Raw genomic sequence first — 24,896 nt, forward strand, 5'->3', positions numbered from 1 at the left:
TACATGGCCTATTTATGTTGTCTCCCTATCCAGGTGATTGGTGATTCTACCCCCCCGAATAGCGTCGGTGCACAAGCTAAGTACTTTTAGCATATGCTATTTAAAAAGTTTAAATTATTTCTTAAAAATATTTATAGCACTATACAATATTGGGTCCGATGATGAGTGGGAGCATAAAGCCCTGCACAATTAAATGGTTTGAGTGTGTGGTGGCCCGCTGTGGACCTGTAAAATATCACAGAATGAAGTATGGCAAAACTGGGAGTCTCAACAATATCTGTTCCCACGTTTAGAAGAAAGTTAATGTGGGGACATTGATCGAACTGTTTGGATTCTATTTCCACCTGGAGGACAGTGAATCAAAAAGATAAGTGACTTGTGATGTTCTGGACTGTATGCTAACAGTTTTTCAGATATTATTTTACAATGGAGTTTTTGACCAGGGATGTTTTTTCCTATGCTGCTTAAAGTTGTATACGGCAGACATAGAGATCCTCCAGGTGATTGTTCTCTTTCCCTGGAAGAAACTGAGGTCCTTTCTCCATTTAGAAATATATATCCTATCTTGTGCTTCACTCCTCTACAGTAGTGGATATAAATTGGAATAATTTTTGTGAATTTTTAGTATATTCCTCTTGCTATTTTGGATTAAAACTGTGAGATAACATCTTGCGGTTGCTGATTTATCTATTGGAGTAGTCTTCATTCTAATTTGGAACTTTAATGCCTTAGTCTCCCTATCCATGTCATCTACTATTCCTTCCTCTCAACTGCTTCAAAGTGATCTGGGTAATTTTTTGCATATATTACATTTCCATAATCAAGATGAGATATAAGCAATACATGGATCATGGATGCAAAGCACTCTGCTCAAAAAAAATTGGTGCACCTAGCAGAATTAACATAATGGAATATTTTAAATGTATAACAGCAGAATTCTGATACACAAAGGAAAGCTGACCATCAAATGCCACTTCCAAAGACATGAAATTATCCACAAGTTAAACTGTTGTATCCAACAATATATGAACCTCCAAGGATACTCTCGCCTACCTGATAATCAGCACAATAGTTTTGTCTACATTTTGTACTAGACAATGACTCAGCAGCCAATTTGATATCACACCCAGACAGTCCTGCAATGGCTTAAAGCACTGATTCTTAAACTTGTCCAGGGGGAGCCCCATCCAGTTGGGTTTTCAATTTATCCCTATTAAATATGCATGAGGCATATTTGCATGCCTTTCAACTCTATCTGTTTCATGCATATTCATTAGGGATATCTTCAAAACTCAACTGGATGGGGGTCCCCCAGGATAGGTTTATGAACCACTGGCCTAAGGGCAACAGCCTTAGGGGAAGTTTTAATACCTGCAATAAGTTCTCCACATAAGAACATAAGTAATGCCTCTGCTGGGTCAGACCAGTGGTCCATCATGCCCAGCAGTCCGCTCACGTGGGCGGCCCATCAGGTCCAGGACCTGCATAGTAATCCTCTATCTATACCCTTCTATCCCCTTTTCCTTCAGGAAATCATCCAATCCCTTCTTGAACCCCAAAACTGTACTCTGTCCTATCACGCCCTCTGGAAGTGCATTCCAGGTGTCCACCACCCTCTGGGTGAAGAAGAACTTCCTAGCACTGGTTTTGAATCTGTCCCCTTTTAATTTTTCCGAATGCCCTCTCGTTCTTGTAGTCTTCGAAAGTTTGACGAATCTTATGAAAAAAACAGAATCTAGCTGGATTAAATGTATAGCCCTCGATGGAGGCTACCACTGTTTAACTTGCCTTATTTTTAAACTAAGCTTTCCAAACCAACCTCATACTTGTTCTACAAAGGCTTATGTGTAACAGTAGATCTTTAAGTCAGATTTAAATGTTTTATATGATGGATTCCAAAGGCATGCAATAACCCCAAATGTCAAGTAACTAATAGTTTAAAGCTTTACTATGGTACATGAAGAGAACTCACTTAGCAGTTCTTTTACTAAGCTACAGTAGGAAATGTCATTAGTGCACCCTTACTCAGGTCCTTCCCATGCACTAAAGCCATTTTTACAGCAGCCATAAAAATGCCTTTTTCCGATTGTTTTCATTAATGATAATGTGCTAATGTTACCATTAGCATATGGCAATTTAAAAAAATTTCCAAATGAGGGCTTACTGTCACCTATTTTGTAGACATTAAGTGTATCAATTTATTTGTTAATTCCCAAAATAGAAATGTTTAAAGAATGTTGTGCCATGTTTCATAAAGCATAATTATCCTTCTCTCCCCACTCTTGAGAAACTACAGAAAATATCTAGCAATACTCTAATAAAAAGAACCGTTTTTGGCTTGAATTGACGACGTATTCAAAAGCAAAGTTCTAAACATTACAAAAAAAAAGGATTTTCATAGCCCAATATACTGCAAACTTGTAGGGCACTTTCGATTGCTGCCATAGTTAAACAGCAACCTTTCCACTTGCATTTTGCTGCAAGGTCGCACAGAAGATACTCAGGGAGCACTTGTTACTGGGAGAGAAAAAAAGCGGATCCTTAGATAAAAACAGCATATTGTAGGCTCTTTAGCCCATCTTGTTTCATCTGAGCCACAGAACCCACAGCACTCTCACGAGTCCAAAGACTGTTTACAGCGAATCTTTTAATAAGGCCAAAGAACTAAGATCAATTTTCTTCTGTTATTAAAGCGCTCATCGACGCCTCGCTGAGGCGCCCGGATGACTGTCCAAGCACAACCTGCCGAGCTACCACCCGGAAAAGACCCTTAGAATGGCAGTCGGCCTGGGCACTTCCCCCCCCTCCCAAAGTCCGCAACTCTATTTATGGAAACCAATGCGAAGGCGCCGAGTCACAGCTCTGCCTGACTAGCGCGCGGCACATGACAGAGCAACGTGTACCGGAACGCGCCTCTCCAAAGCCAAACAGCAGAAAACTATTCTAGTTCAATACTATTGCATACCAATTACAAAAGCAAAAAAAAAAAAAAAAAGGGGGGGCGTGAAAGAAGAAACATTTTAAATAAACATATTAAAAATAAATCTGTTTCACCAAAAAGACGAGTAAAAAAACCCCAAAACAACCTTTTGAATAACACATGGAATTTAAAATAACTTTTTACCCAATATACGACTTACGTTAATAAAATATAATATCAAGGTAATGCCTAAAATTTGAAAGAAAGAAATAGAAACCTACACTGCAGAGATACTAAGTCACACGCATTCGACTGCTCTCATACTCTCACACGCCGAGCAGCCCTCTTTGCACGCATGCGGGGACCGTGCCCTCCCTCGTGGTCTGCCCTCCATTCCTGTTTCTTCGGCTCTCAACAGTCCAGAAGGCCACCCCCACTCTCTTGCCAGTCCGCATTCCAGCACCACTCCCGGAATCTCACAATACCCCCATACTACCTTCAAACTCATGCCTGAGGTCGCTCGCCACCGGCCTAGCCGATTTCCTCCTCCGGCGCCCCACCCCCCTCAACGCAACTTAAGTACATAGGACCTGATTCTATAAATGGTGCCCAGATTATACGAAGAGAGGCATCCTAATCTAGCAACACCTTAGTTCTGCACACAACTTAATTGGTTTTAATTGGTTTAAATAGTGTGGTAAGTGATCACACCATTATAAATTGATTAACAAACATGATTTTAATTATCAATTTAGGCTGTGCAAAGATATCAGCACATCATGCCTAGCGACAGCTCGGTGGAGGCACCCTATGATGCCTAACAATGCTTACCTGAAAAGTAGGCATGGTGAGGGGTTGGAAAATAGGCATGATTGACTTGGGCATCACTAGGTGTCAGAGTTAGGAGCCAGTAAATTAGGTCAGGCAAAACCTGGTCTAATATCCCTGTCAACTACCTCTAGGATGTCTAGCGATGCCTAAGCATGCCTAGGAGCTACTAGGCATGATTGTATAAGTGGTACGTAGTGTTTGATTGACAACTGCACTTACCAGCACCTAAACGATAGGTGTGATTTGGTGCCATTTTTAGAATCAGGCTCAAAATCTCACTCAAGGCCTAACTAGTACAAAATTACTCTCTAAATTATCATCTATTGTTATCTTCAGTTTTCTATTTTACTGGTCCTTAGATAATTTGGCTCAGGTTATACAGTAGGGTATAAAAACATTGTCAATCCCCCTCACCTGTGGGTAGTGGTAGATTCTGAACATATTGGACATCTGGATTGATTCCTCGCTTGGAAGACCTTCAATGATTGCAGCCATCATGCCAGATATTTTACAGCTATAATTAGGGATCCACGTTTCTATTCCTGAAAATATTTTCATGATAGCCTTAAGTGTTAGGGTGGGATTGCTATAAGACTCATGTAGAAGGAACCCCAGCGTGAGGTTGGGTAAGAGCTCAGAGCTGTTGTTGATCTCCTCAATGGCATAATGGAATGCCAAAAAACTGAAGTAGTTATCTGGAAGAAAACTAGAATGGCATTAAACGTCAAACAATATAAAAGAGTTAGTTCCTGTCTTATAAACAAAGAGCAATTTAACTGGGCAGGATCCTCTCAGATAAATTGTGCTGGCTGACTGAGCAGCTAGCCTTGCTCTAGGTGTGCCCAAATATGCAGGAATAATGGAATGATGCAAATGTTTTCCAAATAAATTATTGTTTATTAACTATCAAAAATATTTATCGAAAGGTTATTTGCATAATGGAAATTTTTTACAGAAGCCAAAAGCTGGCATTTCTAGCAAAGAATCTCAACCTATAATTCGTTATTCACAAATATATATATATTCTGTCCAGTCTGACATCATCCCTTGTCGACCAATCAGCTGACAGAGGCTGTCCTTAAGTTTGAACAAAGAACATTCCTTTTGATATCGAAAAAGGTTTCACAAATCATATTTTTGTTTACATTAATTTCTAAATATGCATAAAACCATTATAACATATCCAATACCCTTTTTGTCATTCTCAAAACTTAAATCAAACAGTTCGTCTGTTAAAGCCAGCCAGCATTTATTTTCAGCATCTGCTGATAATTTTGTGTCCCTGTCAGCACAGAAGAAGGAGAGACCTACTCCCCCTCCCTCCTATGCTGGAGGTCAAACTAGCTGACCTTTCCTGCTTTGTTCTCAAAGACTGGTACAGTGTCTCTGGCTCTATTTCCAGATGTTGCCTCTTAGGCTCCCTTAAAGTTTCTTCAGGTTTAAAATATATAAAATATGTTTTTCAAAACCAATTCTCATGTTTAATATACATTCACACACATAATCACTCAAGGGATTCCATTCATTCATACCAGACACATATTTCATCCATATTTAATACAAGAAAGCTTTCCTTTTATACTCCACATGAAATCAAATATGCTCCACCTAACCAGCTCAAACACATCTGTTATCAATTAGACCATGAGGCTCAACACGGGAAAATGCAGTATGTTTTACCTCAAGAAGAGACACAGAAAGACAGAAACCAAAAATGGAGTCATTAAAACAAGATGGAGTGCTTAATACATCTATTTATGTATTATGTATCTATACCTGACTTCCATATAGTCCTGCTTCACCTAACACCTCACACAAATAGTGAATTCCCCTTTTCCTATGCTATATATCGGTTTCCTCGTCTTTTGTTTATTATCCTGACTTTTTCAAAGTTTAAATGTGTTTGCATGTATATAAGACCCTATGATCAGGACTAGGAAGGTCTCTGTCACGCCCTGCTAACGTTTCTGCGTAATCCAGGCCTTCTTCACTAACACAGGAGCCAGTATTCAACAATACTTAGGGCTGTGGTGCTGACTTGCCAGTTAGTGTGCTAGGGCAGTTCGGAGACAGAGTTGAGTAGGAGCCAGGACACCATGCAGTGATATCACATCACTTATATCATTGCTGGTATCTGAATAGTTTACCAGGCATGTTGGACTGTAGAAAAGACAGTTATAATTCTGCCCAGTTAGCAAGGTGGGTGTCTAAATATTAACCATACTCACACAATTTCCAGATATCTACTGCCAATGCTCAAGTCTAAAAAAAAAAAAAGGCCTTTTCTTTATCTAGACCTGTTTTAGTCACATACAGGTTACCAAAAGGTGCTCTGTTTGAGAAACTGTTCTCCTCCTTCTCTCGTGAAAGTAAAACTGGAAAGGAATACCAGACTCTATGACAGCATCATATATTATAGGCATTCTGAAGAAAGCAGAAAGCAAACCTGAGGAGTAACTTTAGTGGTCAGGGTAGTGGGCTTTCTGGGTTTTTTTCCTTTACATTTTGAGCCTTCCAGAAACAAACATATACCTACAGTACCTAAATATTAATGAAACGTGTAAGCCTGAAGGCTATTGGGGAGGTTTACAGTTAAATAAAGCAAAGTATTTCCCTGTTCCTTGAGGGCTCAGCTTTTTAAATTAAAGAGTTGTAGGAAGATATGGACCTTGCTGCCCCAAATTTCAGTCTTCTGCACTAGGCTGTCTCCCTACTCTGCAAGGACATCTATGTGGCCATTTCTCTTAAAATATTGCCAGATATCCTTGACCTTGGATTTTTGGCATTTATTATTTGAATGGTTATTTTGTGAAGTTGCTGCTCAGTTTTTACATTCTCACATATTCATGAACAGGAAACCTCAATGCATTCTTTGTCCAAAATGCTGTGAGATGGACAGGCATTTTGGACTTTATGAGCAGGACATCCAAGTTCTGACTTGGACAGATTTATGAAAATTCCCCCTTTATCCTCCAATATTTTTTAAATAACATTTTTTATCATTTCTTTTCTGTACCTACACTTGTGGTGAGCATAATGGGAGAGAAATTTTACATCCAAAGAAAGCCTCAGCAACTAAAGATGTCTTTACAGTTCATGTTGGCAAGACTGGCAATTGGGAACCTAACATCAATGGTACTTACTAGGTTCTTCCTTTATAGAACGGAGTTCTGAAGGACACTTGTTCAGCTATTTGAAAATATCTCACAGTTACAATTGCCCCAATTATGATGTCCCCATCCTTGTAATATCCTGGTGAAGATGATAAAGTTTGTTCCAGTTTACATTGCTGCTCAATGGTCTTCCACAACACATCACAACACATCAATACAAGTATAACCAGGGAGCTCCCATCTTTCAATATGTGAAACAGCATTTCCTATGGCAAATCTTCCCCTTCATGCTCCTCCTGCCCTTCAGTTAGGAACTGGACTTTGCAGGAGTTGTCTTCACAGTCAAATCTAATTGTATCATTGAATTATAGACCACAAAAAAGGGAAATCACATTCTGAACTGCATACAAAGCAGAGTTAGGAAAGACAGAGAAAGTCTAATGCAGGCACAGAGCTGAACAGTATTTCTAGCTGAGATCCAAAGTCTATAGAGACTCCATGTGGTGGTTCTTTGACCCTATTGCTCAAAACTTCATCCTTGAGAGACATCTGCTAATGATCTGTGCATGTAATATTAAATATAGGTTATTTCTCTTATTAAAAAATATATTCTTGCAAAAGCCATCCCTTCATTAACAGAGACACAAATATTAATTTTACAAGAATACTTAGTTGAATAGATAATGATACCCAAAAATAATTTGTTCATTTGGTCAGTAGAAATAGAAAATAGGTAGGTGTGGAAGAGATGCTTGTGTGATTTCCTGTTGGAGTCACTGTTTATAAAAGAGCATCTATGGAGAGGGAGAGTGTGGTGCAGTGATTAAAAATACAGCCTCAACACCCTGAGGTTGTGGGTTCAAACCCATGTTGTTCCTTGCAACCCTGGGCAAATCACCTACTTCAATACTCCAAACACCTAGGAGATATATTCACTTGTTCCCTAATTAAAAAGAATTAACTTTCAATATAGTGTTATACTATCTTAATATATTCAGTTCAAAGGATACCATAAGGAAAGGAGGAAAGAGCCTCAGACTCCCAGCCTGCCACTGCTCAATAGCTTTCAAGCTCATTAGTTTTTAAGCTATCTCATTGGCTCAAAAACCTCCTCCTCCCCTTGTTTCTTTGTTAATTTTTTTAATATTCTTTATTCATTTTTGAAACTTCAATTGTGCACAACAGATGATGCATTTACATAAATTATTATCATTACAGCACAATATACTTAATAAAAGAAAGATAAGACTTATTTTCTCCCATCCACTTCCAATTTACAAACACCTCATAAAAATACTTATAATCAACCCTTCTTTACTTGTTAATTTTAAAAACTCCCTATCAATTTTATAATCAAATAATTAATTTTTAATTTAGTCCAAAGTTTTATTTGGGACAAACAAGTCAATGGTTCCTAACATAATTTGGAGAGCATAGGAGTAGTATTAACTGTGAGCAATTGGAAGAGCCATTAGTGCAGCACTGTAAACAGGAAAATTATTGCTTCTCCATTTCAAAATACAGTTATAGATTAAAGAATGACACAGGGAAAAAATCTGTCCCTGTCACTGCCCCGTCACCGGACCACCGTCTCCTTCACTGCCACGTTCCCTCAATCCCCTTCACCGCCCCATCCACAAACCTGCCATCCCTTTCACCAATCCCTCCCCGTCCCTGCCATTACCTTCACCACCCCATCCCTGCAGCATCCACCCTTCCCTCTCGCCACCTTCAGCGTCCCGAGAAACTCCCTCCCTCACCCTTACCTTCGTGGCGTAAAGAAACTTAAGGGAGGGAAGGTACATGGTCACTGATCGCGCATGTGGCCCCCTTACCTCACTCCCTACCTCTGGCAAAATCTATCTCCCTCCCCCTTACCTTCACGGCGCTTTATAAATCTTTATTAATTTTCAAAACTAATACAAGTGCCATGAATTTTACAAACAATAATCAACATAAGCACTTAAATTCCATCAATAATAATACAAAGAAAAATATCCCACCTCACCCTTTCAACAGTACAATAAAAAAATTAACCAACAAAATAGAATAAATATCCTTTTATATTACCTTTCCTTTATTCATTAAACCCCTTAATATTTATAGCAACCCTATTCTTAAATCCCCTATAATTCATTTCCAGAATAACAATCCATTAAATAGCTAAGCATTCTTAAGAATCTCATAAGTTAACTCACTACAAGGAACAATGAATTAAAAACCCCAACAAATACAGCAGTATTTATTCACAACAGGCTTTCAAATTAAATTAAATTATAAGCTCTCACCATACTCACTACCTCTTATCATTAACACTCCGTCCTCCCTAAACCCCTTCCAAACCCAGAATTTTCTCACATATGTATTCTGAGCTCATGTCTGTTGTCTACAGATTTCAGCAAGCGCGTCACAAGCCTGCACCACAAGCTGAGCCATCAGCCATCCCACAGTAACAGGCCTGCAGCACACAGAACTCTACAGGGCATGCATAATCACTTTCCATGTTGAAAACCCTAATATAAGAAAACCACACTGGCAAACAGTTAACAAGCGAGGCACTTCCTTCCTGTCCCTCTCCACCTGCTTAGCCATCCAGCTGCTCCTTTAATTTACCTTCTCCGGGCGGCCGTCGTCCACAACAGAGGCTGCTTATTAGGAAGGAGCATCACCATTAAGACATCCCCATTTAAACTGATGCCGGCAAAGCCTGCCTGTGCCGCCCTGTAGTCACATGTATGTGGGTGGATGGGTGGAAGCTTCTCCTCTGCCACAACCTGACGTTGTGTCAGAGGAGAAGCTTCCGCCCATACAACGTGACTTCAGGGTGGCACAGGCAGGCTTCACCGGCTTGAGTTTATTTTCTAAAATGCCGCAAAGGTATGGGGTAGGTAGGGACATAGATTTTGTCGGAGGTATTATTATTATTATTATTATTATTATTATGTTCTTGTATACCGCCATACCCAGTGAGTTCTAGGCGGTTCACATCAATTAATTAGGATCCGATCTGCACATGGATTTACATCATTTTGTCGGAGTTACAAGCAACGAGGAAGGGAATGTAGGTACATTTTAGCAGAAATTTATCCAAGTTACAGGCAGCGACAGGTTGAATTGGCCGGGAAGAGGAAGGGAAGAGAGAAGCACAGGGAGGGAGGAGAGTGGGGGGGAGGGAGGGAGTTGGCTTATAGCAGGGGAGTGAGGGTTAAGGGTCCTGTTCACGGAAAAGGTATGTTTTGAGGAGTCAATTTTGCCGTCGGAGAGGAAGTTCCGCTGGCCAGAACTTCCTCTCCGACGGCAGAATTGACGTCGGGGAGAGGAAGACTGATCGGCCCAAGATCGACCTATTGGGAGAAATGCTGCCGGGTCCTGCCTTTGAGGAAACAGAAAGTAGGCAGGACCTGGCAGCAAGAAGAGCTAATCATAAGCTTCACTGACCTGTCTCCCGCTTTAGCCCGCGAACAGGGCTCTAACATGTGCGTGCCGGCTTCCCTTCTCCCCCCCCCCGACATAACATAGAAACATAGAAAGTGACGGCAGACATGGGTCAAGGCCCATCAAGTCTGCCCACACCAATGACCCTCCCCTACCTCCCTTTGTGAAGAGATCCCACCTTTCGATCCCATTTAGCTTTAAAATCAGGCACACTGCTGACCTCAATTACCTGTATCGGAAGACTATTCCATTGATCTACCACCCTCTCGGTGAAGAAGTACTTCCTGGTGTCACCATGCAATGTCCCTCCCCTGATTTTCCACGGATGCCCTCGTATTGACGTGGGTTAGACCACGGAGCATAAATTCTCCAAGCCGGTTTTTTTTTTTTTTTAATGTTGAGCAGTGGAGGCAGCAGCAGAATTCAGGAGCAGGCCAGTCAGGAGGGGAAAAAAGAGAAGGGAAGGGAACCCGCTCTGCGATCGACTGGGGTCGCCTGAGCGAGCGACCTGTCGATCGCGATCGACGTGTTGGGCACGGATCGGTGACTGTGCGCCTTCCCTCCCTTAACTGCAGGGCCAAGGCCATTCACTGCTCCATGGGGCGGTGGATGGCCTTGTCCCTGTGCCTGCACTGAGCACGTTTCCCCCCCTCCCCCATTTTGGCGGGCATGCCACGGGTAACTACCACCGTGTTAGTCTCTATTATAGATCACATTCCTGAAACTGTAGGAGATAGAACTAGGAAGTTGTTACAGAGTGAACAGGAATGGATCTACCATCTTGGTATAGAACAGCCCCGGGGTCTAAATTTTAGGATAGATTGGCACCTTTTCCTGTGATTAAATCCTTTTTGAATTTCATACTTTTGACCAACAGTATCAGTGAAACAAAAACCAGTAGTGTATTTAAAACGCTGTCTGGTATCTGTGAACAGTTTAGGTGGGGCATGTTTAACAACAGGGCTAGTCTAGTTTGAATAAGGGAGTGTTTTGAATGGGCAGTGTAAAGGAGTGCTTGGATTGGATTGCTTAAGTTATAGGTGGGTTTACAATGGCAGTCGTAAGTTTAAAGGAATGGCACCTTGTCTTGTGATTAAATCCTTTTTGAATTGCATGCTTTTGAAAAACAGTATTTGTGAAACAAAAAAACAGCATTGTATTTAAACACTATCTGGTATTTGTGAAAAGTGTAGGCAGGGCATGTTTAACAACAGTAAGGGAGTGCTCTGATTGGGCAGAGTAAGGGAGTGTTTTGATTGGGTTGCTTAGGTTGTAGGCGGGTCTGCAATGTCAGGCGCTGTCGAGTTTAAAATTTGATCTGAGAATCTTTGTGTCCATGCTTTATAGTATACATCATACATATAATAACATTTTAAACACTGTTTGGGATCAAGAATGCTTGTGGAAGCTTTGGTTCCTGGATGGAGAAGGTAGGGCTGAGCCAATTAACATGGCCAGCCTAGTTTAAGCCAGAGAGCACTGGGATTGGACAGCTCAAGCTGTAGGTGGGTCTTCATTTGTCCATGCTTTATAGTATATAGCATATACAGTATATAATAACATTTTAAACATTGTTTGGATCAGGAACGCTGGTAGAAGTGTTGGTTCCTGGATTGAGAAAGTGGGGCTGAGCCAATGGCCAGCCTAGTTTGAGTCAGGGAGCAATGGGATTGGACAGCTCAAGCTGTAGGCAGGTCTATGACATCAGATGCTAAGTTCAAAATCTGGCCTGAAGGTTTCCATGTTTGCTACCCTTTTGAGCACAGAGTTAAGTGCTGATGTAAGTTTAATTCATTTGTTTCACTAACTGAAGGGAATGCAGTTTTACGTCTATGAGGTAGATCAGGGGTATCAAACCTTTTGGCTTCCCTGGGCCACATTGGCTGAAAAAAAATGTTTCTGGGGCCGCACAAATGCTGCAGCAAGACAGAGGAGCCAGCAATATGGTAAACACCCAGAGGCAGCAGAGGAAAACACTGCATCGCCCTCAACCGGGGCCACACAAAATACTTCATGGGGCCACATGTGGCCCTTGGGCCGCAGGTTGGACACCCTTGAGGTTGATCTTTTTTTAATGTATCTGCTTTGATTAAATTGCAGACGCAGCTTTATTGCCCTGACATAGGGCAGAGGGAGGCACATCTTGTAGGTAATCAGCCAGTACAAGTGCCTCTCATTCTCTCTGGCCCTTTTCTTTGCTGGTACCCCTACTGGAAGCTCAGGGCCCAACTGAAGGGCCATTGTGCATGCAGAGACATCACACATGTGCATAATCTTATCATGGATGTGTAGACGCAATTCTGGGTGTCTCTTGCTGCAGCTACTACGTTAATGTTCCGCAGCTTGTGAAAGACTGCGGAACACTGCTATAACTAAATAAAATTAGGAAACCAAGCAGACTGTTCCTATCTGGTTAACAATATAAATATTTCCACTAAAGAGCTTGCACTGTCGATTAGCATTGACTTCTGGACATTCAATGCAGAAGATATCCTGATGAAGGCACTGAATGTCCACAACCCAACATTCTTTCAAAAATGATGAAGACTTGGAGAAAATATTTTAGTGTCGTAACAATTTTGAAACCGGCACCAAAGTGTGATTGACATGCGATTGGAGGCCACTTTTAAGGCTGCTGCCGATATCAATGCCAGTTTGAGAATCCAGGCCTATATGAATAGATAAGCTCCGAAACTTGTTGCTGGTGTGTTGTCATCCTGACAGTGTCCAATCCCAGCTAGTTCCTAGCGCAGAAAACCCTAGAAAAGTTTTTTGTGCATGTCTCATATTTCCCAGCTACTGTATACACTGTAAATACAGCCGTACATCTCCTACTCAGTTGTGTGGCTGAATGATCAACTGTCTATGGAGAACTACTATAACAGGTATGCAACTTCAATGGAGAGAGGAGAGAGAGAGATGGACTTGGGGAAGATGATGGAGGGAGAGAGGAAGAGAAGGACTTGGGGAGCAGGGCAAAATGGGGAGAGTAAGAGATGATAAACAATTGCAGACCATTCAAAGCACAGCCCTCAAACTGATCTACTCACTAAGCAAATATGACCACATCACCACTAGACTCACATTGGCTCCCAATGCAAGCATAAATATTACTTAAATTTTACAGTCATCTACACAAAGCCCTAAATTGTGCTGCCCCCAAATACCTGAATGAACTCCTCATCTGGAACAACTCAACCAGACTAAGAAGAACTCAGATAGCTTTAACTAACCACCATTCAAGGGCACACCACAAAATATATATATATTTGATGGCCTACTAGCAACACAAGCAGTGAAACATGACCATCACCTCTCCAACCTGCTAATAACACCATCAGACCACAAAACCCTCCAAAGGGAAATAAAAGCTCTACTGTTCAGAAAATTTGGCAGAACAACTTAATGCAGAATCAAAATTTAGCATTATGCCTGTAATCAACACAACTCAACACAGCATCGCATTTCTCTCTGTTCCTGCAACTTGTACTTTTACCCTGGGCCTGTAACTCATACTATACCCTGTTCCTTCTGGTAATGTCCAGTTTATATCTTTTGTAATCCGCCTAGAACTACAAGGCTAAGGTGGAATATAAATCACTAATGTAATGTAGTGCTAATATAATGTAATGCTGAATCACTAATGTAATGTAGTGCTTATCATGGGATTGGTTGCATGGAATGTTGCTCCTACACTTCTCCCTCTGTATTTATGGTTTCAGCATTCACGGTTTCGATTATTCATGGATTTTAGCTTGCTAAGAACATAAGAATTGCTGCTCCTGGGTCAGACCAGTGATACATCGTGCCCAACAGTCCGCTCCCGCGGTGGCCCCCAGATCAAAGACCAGTGCCCTATCTGGCTCCTCCCTCCAAATTACATCAGCTTGCATAGAGAAATTGCTGATTTCAACCGTTCACAGAGAAAATCACTGATTCCCAGCACTTTCTTCACCATGTTTTGCCTCTCCTTCAGGAACAGACCAGGTCTCCCACCATGTTATTCACGGTTTTTCTATATTCACGATGGATTTTAATAGAATAACATATGAAAAAGTTATTTGTGTTTTTTCTGTATTTGTGGTTCTTTTAATCCCCTATCACAGCGAATACGGAGGGAAAAGTGTATTTGGGGTTTTGCAAGGGACTTATGACCAGTGGCCTAGAGGTGAGGAAAGCAATGAGGTTGAAGAGCAGCTCTGCAAAACGGTGTATGATAGAGGCCATGTGGGTGAGTTAGCAGTGGAAAAGACAGCATCAGAAAGAGAAAAAAAGACCAAAAGAGATACAATATTAAGAACACTAAAGGAGTGGCTCAAAGGATTGTTAGAGTTCTTGGTACAGTATTTGGAGAGTACACTAAAAGGGGGGAGGGCTATATTTTACATTTCAGTGCTTCACTTTTTATTGTGCACTTATTGCATCTCGTTATTTATATTTTATCTCTATGCTACTGATGATATTTTATGGATATGTAATTTATTATATATGATTTGTTATTTTAAATATTTAGACCCTGATTCTACAAACAGTTCTTAACTTGGTAGGTGCCATTCAAAATTAGGTGCCCTTTGCAGAATCACGCCTAGTGGCACGTAACTTGACTTAAGACATTAGTAGCCATCATAATGTTGGCTGACCCTGCCCCTAGCCATGCCTACTTTTCAGGTAAGGGCAAGTAGGCACCACGCCGATTTCTGTGAGAAACTTAAATGAATCATGTTTTAAATGGCTTGTAATGGTATTTTAAATTATCATGCCAATTAAGGCAATTAAAAATGTTTAACTTCTGTGTGGATTCTTTAAACTACCATTTACAGAATTGTGGCTACCAGAAAAGAAGACTTGTCTAATAAATTATCTCTAATCAAATTCACTTCTTAGGCTAACTGTGCTCTCAGATGCCTGCACTGTGTAATCATGAACAATTTTTTACAGTCTTTGCAGGACAGAGGTATCTTTCATCAAGCTCAGTGCCTGTGAACTTGAAAAAGTGCTAATACTCTGTGCTTGTAACTTATATAAAGTGCTTTATGTGCAGAATAAATAACTGAAACCGTCACTTATCTCTTTGTAACTCTGGTGCCGATATCTTGGTTGTAGCAATATAAAACTTATGCCTCTGTCCTGCAAAGACTGTAAAAAAGTGTTCATGATTATACAGTGCAGGCATCTGAGAGCATAGTTAGCCTATGAAGTGAATTCGATTAGAGATAATTTATTAGACAAGTCTGTTTGGATTATTGGACAATTCAGTTGACTTGTTTCCATTATGGGTAAATTTAGTGTAACCAGAAAAGAAGACCGGGGTTTTCAAGTCCTAAATTTCTAGCACCTACCTTTCAGGTCATAAGGTGACATTGTAGATGGGTTAACAGCGGCCAACTTGGGTGTACCCTCAAGCACCTCCATTGTTTTTAAACTAGATTTTAATTGATTTTAAATGGCATGGTGAATTATCATGCCTTTTATCACAAATTAAAACAATTAAGTTAATTAGCGGTAGAATATCTCTCACCGCCTAATTTAGGGCACACTATACAGAATTTGGGCCTCAATTGATATTTCTATTTAGTTATGAACTCCTGATGAAGGCCTTTTAGGCTGAATCACAATTCATGTTGATTCATCTAGTCATTCTACTGTTTTACTGTGGAGCAAGAGGTGTTGATTCTCAACTTGATGGAATAAATTTGTTCCTCTGTACAATATAGCCCCCCTCTGATTTCCATCCACTCTGTTGTTCACGTTGTTTGCTACCTGAAATTCATACATTGCTCACTTCACTATGAGGTAGCAAAAGAGTATCTGTCATTGGATCAAATTTAGAACCCCTGCTTATTTTTACAGAGATTTTAAAGAACCCTCATTCCTTTATTTGCATCATACGTAACAGATTCCACGTTGCTATCAACATTTTTTTTTTTTGTAAATCTTTATTGACATTTCAAACTTTATAATGTAAACAATTGAAGAATCAGAAAAACTGTATGAAAATACATTGTTATCATCACAATTATTACATCATACGTAACAGACTCAACGTTGCTATCAACATTTTAGAAATAATTACATCAGGTGGTGCAGACTTTCTTTTGGATACACTTCAAATTGAATCACTTTGGGCTCCTTTTACTAAGGTGCGCTAGCGTTTTTAGCACACGCATAAGATAAGCGCACTAGCTGAAATATTACCGCCTGCTTAAAAGGAGGCCGAAGCGGCCAGCGCGCATGGCATTTTAGCATGTGCTATTCCACACGTTAAGGCCCTAATGCACCTTTGTAAAAGGAGCCCTTTATGCTAATACATCCCAGAAAGCAGCTATCTCAATCATTAGGACAGTTTTGCTTAGAAACAGACCCATTTGAAAGTATCAAAGATTTTAATTGTGAACTCACTGAAATGGCTCTAACAAAGAATTATTTTAGATTTCAGGATATTTAGGGCTCATTTTACGAAGCTGCATTAGCGTCTTTATCGCACGCACCTTTTTAGCGCGGGCTAACCCCTGCGCTAGCCAAAAAACTACCGCCTGCTCAAGAGGAGGTGGTAGCTTCAAATGCGGCTCGCAAATTAGCGCACTATTACGTGCGTTAAACCGCTAACGCGACTTCATAAAATGAGGCCTTAGTTTCAGAAAGTCGAAGGCACTGGAGTGGGAGCACAATGACCCCTGATATCCAAATTCTATGTTGCCAATTCTGAAGACCTATTTCTGTGTAACCAATTATATCCACAGAACATCACATTACAGAAAAGAGTAGAGAAGTGAAGTAGTGGTTAGAGCTGTTGCCTCAACAACTTGAAGTTGTGAGTTTAATCCCAACCTGCTCCTTATGACTCTGGTCAAGTCACTTAATCCCTCCACTGCCCCAGGTACTACAGTTAGATTGTGATCCTACCATGACAGATAGGAAAAATATTTAAGAGTGTTTGCTATTCAGTATATTGTAAACCACATTGGATGAATCTCTTCATGAAAAAGTTGGTTAATAAATAAATATATAAATGATGTGTGTAACCTTGAGCTCAGAGCTTTTTTTATATTCCAGTCACTGTGATTACAATAATCCAGGTATTCTGTGACAGCATCTGGATAGGAACTACCACTAAATAGGTTTTGGCATCAGCACTGGGGCTATCCATATATTTAGCCGCAATCTGGAAAGTCAATGTATATACATTTGGACTGTGTATCCTCCTTAGCTCTGCAAGTGCCTCTAAAATGGTCATAGGCAGCTGATATCCACAAAAAATTATCCATCTAGGGAAGCACCAAGATAATCTGGTGTTCAGGATATCTACTAGTACTTTTTGTTACTTAGTGCTACAAGACATATGTGGTGCTGTACATACTGTAGTATATGAAGGGTACTTTCTTTGTCCATGGGCTCACAATATAAAATGATTGGCCAATAGAGGATGAAGTGATTTGAACAGGCTCACAAGGAGCTGCAGCAGGAATAAAACCTTAACTATTAGTCAACTCCTCCATGAATGACATTGAATGCAAAACTATCACTATCATTATTTCTTATCAATTATAAGGCCCTATCAAACAAACATATATTAATTGTGAATATTCTGAAATCCTGACAGAATAGGTGTGTCCTGGTAACTAGCTTGAGAACCTCTTAGTGATATGGACCAGAAGTTCAAATTTTCAACATTTCTATTTAAACTGAGGATTACATATTTAGTGATCCTACATCAACAGAGATCTCCAATGAACATCAGAAATAAAGATCAAATGATAATGTATCTGTTTATCGGTGTCATGTCATGGCTTTGAATATTTCATCCAATTGTTTTTATTAGGTAATTTCTGTTGTTCTTATCAGGTCTCAACAGAATAATGTAGCATTTAGGGAAAAAGATACAACCCAACAGTCCAGCGCTGGAGGTCAGAATAGCAAATATTTCTACTGCCACCATGTACTTGCCCTTGGAGCTCAAGTATGCTGGGATGAAGGAGATCCAGACGCTGCAGAAGACTAGCATGCTGAAGGTGATATACTTGGCCTCATTGAAACTGTCAGGCAGATTTCTTGCTAGGAAAGCTACGATGAAGCTGACACCAGCCAGAAATCCCAGATAACCCAGAACACAATAAAATGCAATGGCAGATCCATCATTACATTCAATTAATATTTTTCCTGTTTCTAAGTCCATGTTAAAATAGGGGAATGGGGGAGCAGTGAACAACCAGGAAAGACACAAAATAATTTGAAGAAGGGAACAGGAAAGGACTATAGAAAGTGAGACCCTGGAACCCATCCATTTCCGGAGCTTGCTTCCTGGCTTGGTGGCATAAAAGGCCATTACCACAGTGATGGTTTTTGAAAGGATGGAGGACAGAGATATGGTGAAAGTGATCCCAAAAGCAGTCTGTCTGAGAATACAGGTCACCTTGTTTGGATGTCCCATGAATATTAATGAGCAGAGAAAGCAGAGCATGAGGGAGATAAAGAGAATATAGCTGAGGTTCCTGTTGTTAGCTTTCACTATGGGAGTGTCTTTGTAATAAATAAAGATTCCCAGGATGAAAACAGTGAGCAGATTGAAAAAAGTAGTTATGGAAGTCAATGCTATCCCCAAAGGTTCTTCATAGGATAGGAAGGTTATCACTTTTGGGATGCAGGAATCTCTTTTTTGATTGGGCCATTGGTCTTCTGGGCACTTCCAACAAGTGTCTTCATCTAAGAATGAAGAATATATTCTAAGTATCTCATAAATAGCATCAGTAAGGTTTGATACTTTCATTATCTGGAGTTATTAAAAAAAGAAAAACAAATTACAAAAAGCTGCTCTGGGACCTAAACCAACAACATCTGGATCTTGTGCTTATAGTTGACAACTTTAAACATTAGGCTGTTGATATAGGTTGAGGACAATTCAGCAAATTCTATAAATTGAGTCCTGATTTTAGATAGGGGTAGGCATCTTACCACTATCTAACAAGCCAATCAGGATGCATGGTTTCTAAAACAAAACCATGAGGCAGGCCACTTTTTTTATTGATTTATGAATTGTATTTTATCTTTTTTTTCTTACCCTCTCATATTTTGTTTTGTTAAATTGTATTAATTTTTGGTTCAATTAATGTGATTTTTTATTTTTACCCTGATTTTAAAGCTATGCATAAATCACATTGAAATTGGATTTTGCAATCAAATGTTTAAATAAACTTGAAACTTGAAACATCTGTCATGGGTGCAGGGAGACATGTCAGGACACTTAAGCTCACAACAAGGCTGGACTTGGGTGTGGTTTCACCCAGAAGTGGCCATGGGTGAGTTTAAGCACCCCTAATTATCTCCCTAGTGCTATGTTAGATGCCTGAAATGTAGGTTAGCATAATGTTTGCTTACATTTTAATTAGACTTGGCAACTGAGATGATTGTGGCAAGGACATCTCCCTTCCAGAATCAGCTGAGCAGTAATGGCAGGAGCCACCCCACAAAGTTGGTTGAAAGGATGGATTCTGTGACAAACCTACTGCATCCCCGAGGTTTATCACAGGGAAATATAGTAAAACATACAAACTCCAGTGCAGAAGGGCTGACCAGGTCAGTGCCCAAGAGAATAAGTCAGCTGACTTCCCTGTAAGCCTTGAGGAAGACGTGGAGACAGAACAAGAAAGCTTTGATTTACCTAAGTTAGTGTCTAAGCAAAAACAGAAATCTCTGCTCTCTTATTATCCAGTGCCTGGGAAGCAGAAGGCAGACAAGCAGTTTTCCCTGAGAGAAACGGTACAAGCAGAGGGAAGGAAATCCTCCACCCCTCTGAAGCTACAGGGGAGTGGTTTCTTCCCTCAGCTTAAAGTGAGGCTCTGTAGAGAGCTGAGGACAGAGGAAGGAACCAGGGGAGCCCTTGAGGCAGGAGCAGTGCAGAGACAGGGATCCCAGTGTGAGCTTGCCTGGAAGCAGCCAGGGCAGCTTGCTGAGTCCGATTGGGACATGAAGGAGGAACAGGTGGTGAACTCTCCTTCAGAATCGTATATTTCTGAACCTATGGTGATTGAGGAGAGTAATGCTCTGTTTGAAAGCCAGCCAGAACAAATGGAGGTAGCCTGAGAACTGTGAGTCCAAAAGGGATGATTTTTTTACCTTTCTGTTTCTTTTTTCCCTCACTGATAAACAGGGAAAGTGTTATGGCAGAAGCTGTAATATTGGAGATTGTAAAGTTTGCCTCCTGAATAACTGGCTGAGTAAAGCTCAAGAGCCTATACGGTTTTCCTGTACAAACCTTAGCTTAGCTGAAACAAATGCTGGGCAAAAAGACAGCCTGGAATTGCTCTGGTTGCTATAGCAACCTGTGAAAGGCAATTAGCCCTGCATGCCTTAGAAGTTTAGATAAAACTCTGACTAGAAGATTGCTCCATTTTTGCTTGTTAATTACAGCTCAAGCTTAGTGAGTGTTTTTCAGCTAGCCATCTTCAGCAGAACATTATTAAAGCTGAAAGGACTTTGGACTCTAATGGCAGATAGCCTGCATAAGTATAAGACTGGTGAAAAGAAATGATATGTTTTGTGATTTATTTGACAAAGCTCAGAGTAGAGTGAATGACATTTTGTTTTGAATAATTCTTTGTAAGTTTGTAAAGTTTCATGCCACCGGTGGAACCAGGATTGCATTATGTTGCTGAGGCCAATGGCCCAATAAAGCTTGTATTTTCACTAAGCCATTCAGAATACTGGATTTTCTCTAAAGGAACACACATAGGCTGTGCTAGGTAATAACCTAGGGGTGTCCAATTTGAAAGGTTCCCCTACTTCAAAGGGGCTCACGCCAGTATTTAAGGCATATGTCACTGCCAGGCTGCCTAAGGCGCTCAGCGGAAGCACAGATGGTGAAAATGCCAACTCCTTCCCATCAGAACCCCTAAACCACCACCCACAAAGTAAGCCAGGCAGGATGTCCACTTCCTCCTGCCCCAGAACCCCCCAAAGCATGCTGGGCAGGAGGGATGAGCACTCATTCCTGCCACCATCCCCCAAACTTGAACTCCCAAAAATCTAGCCACCCAAATCTGAACCCCTTAACTCCCACAAGGCTCAGGACCCCAATCCTACACTTCTAACTCTACCTCCAACCCCCATAACCATCGGTTGAATTTTCAACCAGAGGGATTATTGCCACCTCTGGCTGGCTGGCCTGCCTCTCCAAAATGATGGGCCTTCCCCTTCTCAGTGCATTCTGGGATATAGTGAAAGTGGCTTAAGATTCCAGTTGGCCTAGATGCCTAAGGCCCCTTCATATAGGAGGGGTCTTAGGCATATGAGCCAATCAAAACCTTAGAACCCTCCCCGGTGTATCCCAGAATACATCTAGAAGGGTAAGACCCCTATTTTGGAGTGATGGGTCAGCCATTTGGAGGGTGTGAGTATACCTACAGCCAGACATTCAACTGCATCCTTCCAACGCAGCTTGCCTCAGGAGTGATAGCTCCAGGACAGGAGGGAGTAGGCATGCCTCCTTCCTGGCTTGTTTTTGGGGGTTCCAGGGTGGAATGAGTGGGAATCTGTCCTGCCTGGATTATTTTGTGGGTGGGGGTCAAATGTTCTGGTGGGAGAGAGTAGACATTCCTCCTGCTGGTCGGATATGTGTGGGTGTTCGGGGGATGATGGCAAGGGATCAAGTGAAATTCGCTAACCAGTACCTATGACATGAGCACTGGTTAGATAATTGGTCCAGTTAGGTGGTGTTGGGTATCTGCTTCTTAGGGAAGACATGATTCTGTATAGGACACCAGTGTGCGATTCTCCGCTGCTTCTTAGGTGTCTGCAGAATTTGGTGTCCCATACAGAATCTATCCCTATGTGACTATATTATAATATGGATTTTCTTCTGCTGCCTCTAATCCATCCATGTGACTTCTTTTGTCTGTTTGTAATTTAGACATTTCTGTTTTTAAAATAAATGTTCATGCAGATGTTTCCATCATATGGACATCCATCTCACATGTATTTTAGAACAGGCTATATTCTGGATGACCATGTTATGACTTGGACATCCTTTCTTAAAATGCCATTATGGGCTCCTTTTACTAAACTACACAACACTTTTGAACATGACAGTCTTTACTACATTATTTTCTTCAAATGCTAATAACAGGATGCAAAGCACCTACTCCACTGTAAACATCAAAATGTAGCGTAAGTAAGTGAGGCAAGTAGAACACCATAACGCCATTGTGACATGATATCACAATAGCAGCTTTACTGCAGATTTTATGATTAAGAATGGTTTACAGCTACTCAAGCATTTTCATCTATTTATTCTGGTAGGCTGATCACAAAGAAACACACGCTGGACTCATTACTCACCGGCTTCAGCGCCCAATTCCTCCCTCACCCCCTCAAGGAAGGCCTGCTCCTGGCGCCTCAGCAGCCGCCCCCTTTTCCTGAGATCCTCAACCTGGATAATAGAGAGAGAGAGAAAGAACAGAGAGGGAGGGATATGATGAGTGCCATCTAACACTGTGGCATAACATGTTTACTTAAGTATTGACCTCTATAAGCACATAAAAATGGAGTATACTGCCCTCCAAGAGCCCCTATCCGCTTTGCTGCCTGCCTCCATCCCCTTCTGCCACATGTTTTACATGAATGTATTCACGTACTCCAGCATTTTCCCCTTTCTGTGCTGGAGGCATCGCTATCTCTCTACTGTACCTGGGACAGTGGGGGGGGGGGGAGGGGGTTGAGGTGACATGGGCAGCATCACAAGGAGGAGTGTGGGATTGAACTCACAACCCCAGGGTGCTGAGACTGTAGCCCATCAGCACTGCCCCACATTACAGCATGTCCTGGTGAGCTTACAATCATGCAGCAGGGGCAATAAAATAGTTTGGTCAGAAGGAGCAGCGTGGCTTGAAACCCCTGATGTCAGGGTACTGACGCTGTCACTTTAAACGTCATGCCACTATCTCCCTAGACCAGCAGATTGATACAGGAAAGGTGAAGGTATTTGTTTTCCTTTGGCAAAGTTGATTTCAAGATGTTTCTATTACAAATGCGAAGCTTGTGACCCAAAAATTAGTTGTGTGCATGTTGTGAATGGAATAGATGCCTTCTAGGAGCTGAATTTGTCATTTGAAATCCTACTACTGCTCCTTTGGGATGTGCTTTAATTTCAGTATTCAATGTAAAAGATTTATTATGCACAATTGTAGTTTTTAAAAGGAATCAAGATTTACCCAGAAAAACATGACAATTTGATAGAGACAGGTTTCCATCATCATTACATTTGACATGATTATTTGTGAGGGCCTGACTTGGAATACTTACTTCCCTGGGACATGAGGCTCTTCTGTTATACCGCCGGGTCAGGCGGGTCCAGGAGTTCCTGAACTGCAGGTATGACCTGCGATGGCCTGCCACTCTAAAATAGTGGTGCTCATTTACCAAGAAGAGCCTGGCCAGCAGCCTGGAGTCCTCAGTAGAGAAATTTGGCTGTCTCCTGGCAGCCATTTTAGGAGAAATAACTGCGTATGAAGAACGGGTGATTCTATGACATCACAACGCAAAAAAACGCGATGACGTTTTTGTGCCGCTTGAGCGTGCTTGCAGCGGCCGCTCTGCGCTACATCAACACTGTTGATTACATCCTAAACCACGCCGATATCGCTGTTATACAAAAAAGTATAGCAGAACGCTTCGAAACTTACCATGTAAACCTAATGAAACTTCACCTCCCCCAAACACAATGACAAGTTTAGCTTAGCTATGCATGTTTGAGTGGGTGGAAAAAAAAAAGAATATTATGTCTTTGGTAACCTTAGTCAGGACTTGAACCCCTGACCTTTGGAAGATAAATGTAGTGCTTTTAAGCACTGAGCTATGTTGGGGATTTGGGAATGGGAGTCTCCAGAAATGGCTTTATGTACAAGCTATGACGTCAGACGCTACTTTATGGTTAGGGTTAGGGCTAGAGTTAAGTAGCTCAGTAGCTCAGTGAATAAAACGCGCTGTACCATAGGTATCCATAGGTTGTGAGTTCAACTCCCAGCTTGTCTTTTACTTGATTATAACATGAGGGGTTTATGCTGCAGGAGTGTGTTGTTGGGGTATTGCAGGGGTGTCTAGGATGACAGAGAATAGTCACTTGCGTTTTCAACAACGCATTTGAATTTCTTAAGATGAAACCTTAGTGAGCCGGGCCGGAAGGTCACCGCAGCCTCGCGCCTCAGATGAAAAGGTTCATTTTTTAGGGACCGTGTAAGCTGATCTGTGACAGTCTTCAGAGACTCGGAGCCCTCCTCCCGGCTGGGCAGTAGGAGGAGGCTTTGGCGGTGGTGGTTTTGGTGGTGAGTGAGGGCGGGAGGGGGGAGTCGCCTGGCTGCTGCATCTGCACTCCTGCTGGCCACAGACCTACTGATCACAGAGCAGAGATCACAGAAGCACGCAGGTATGTGTGCATGCGTGGCTAGGGTTTTATTATATAGGATATACACCTATCGCATCTCATTTTCATCATAAACACATTAGCGAGACTATACACAATACATTACAAAGTTGAGCTTGGGTTTGATAAAATAAACAGCATAATTTTGACTCTGTATTACATTTATTGAACCATACTTAAGAATATG

General features: G+C 41.3%; 3 protein-coding genes across 3 annotated transcripts in view; all 3 read right to left on the reverse strand.

Annotated features, from left to right (window-relative positions):
• LOC117346226 (vomeronasal type-2 receptor 26-like) overlaps positions 1-7,076 on the reverse strand; it is a 44,957-nt gene extending 37,881 nt beyond the window's left edge. Inside the window, exons 1-2 of the mRNA XM_033915630.1 lie at positions 6,895-7,076; positions 4,166-4,457 (exon numbers count right to left, since the gene is read on the reverse strand). Coding sequence (XP_033771521.1) covers positions 4,166-4,457; positions 6,895-7,076 — 474 coding nt within the window. The remainder of the gene's footprint in view (positions 1-4,165; positions 4,458-6,894) is intronic.
• An 11,021-nt stretch (positions 7,077-18,097) lies between these two features.
• On the reverse strand, positions 18,098-19,063 carry LOC117346227 (vomeronasal type-2 receptor 26-like). Its single transcript, XM_033915631.1, has one exon. It carries the CDS (start codon positions 19,061-19,063, stop codon positions 18,098-18,100), a length of 966 nt encoding a protein of 321 aa, XP_033771522.1.
• Positions 19,064-20,908: 1,845 nt separating this feature from the next.
• LOC117346228 (vomeronasal type-2 receptor 26-like) overlaps positions 20,909-24,896 on the reverse strand; it is a 45,834-nt gene continuing 41,846 nt past the window's right edge. The window contains exon 9 of the mRNA XM_033915632.1: positions 20,909-21,007. Within this exon, the coding sequence (XP_033771523.1) occupies positions 20,909-21,007 (99 nt within the window). The remainder of the gene's footprint in view (positions 21,008-24,896) is intronic.

Source organism: Geotrypetes seraphini, chromosome 12 (genome assembly GCF_902459505.1).
Source record: "Geotrypetes seraphini chromosome 12, aGeoSer1.1, whole genome shotgun sequence".
NCBI lineage: Eukaryota > Metazoa > Chordata > Amphibia > Gymnophiona > Dermophiidae > Geotrypetes > Geotrypetes seraphini.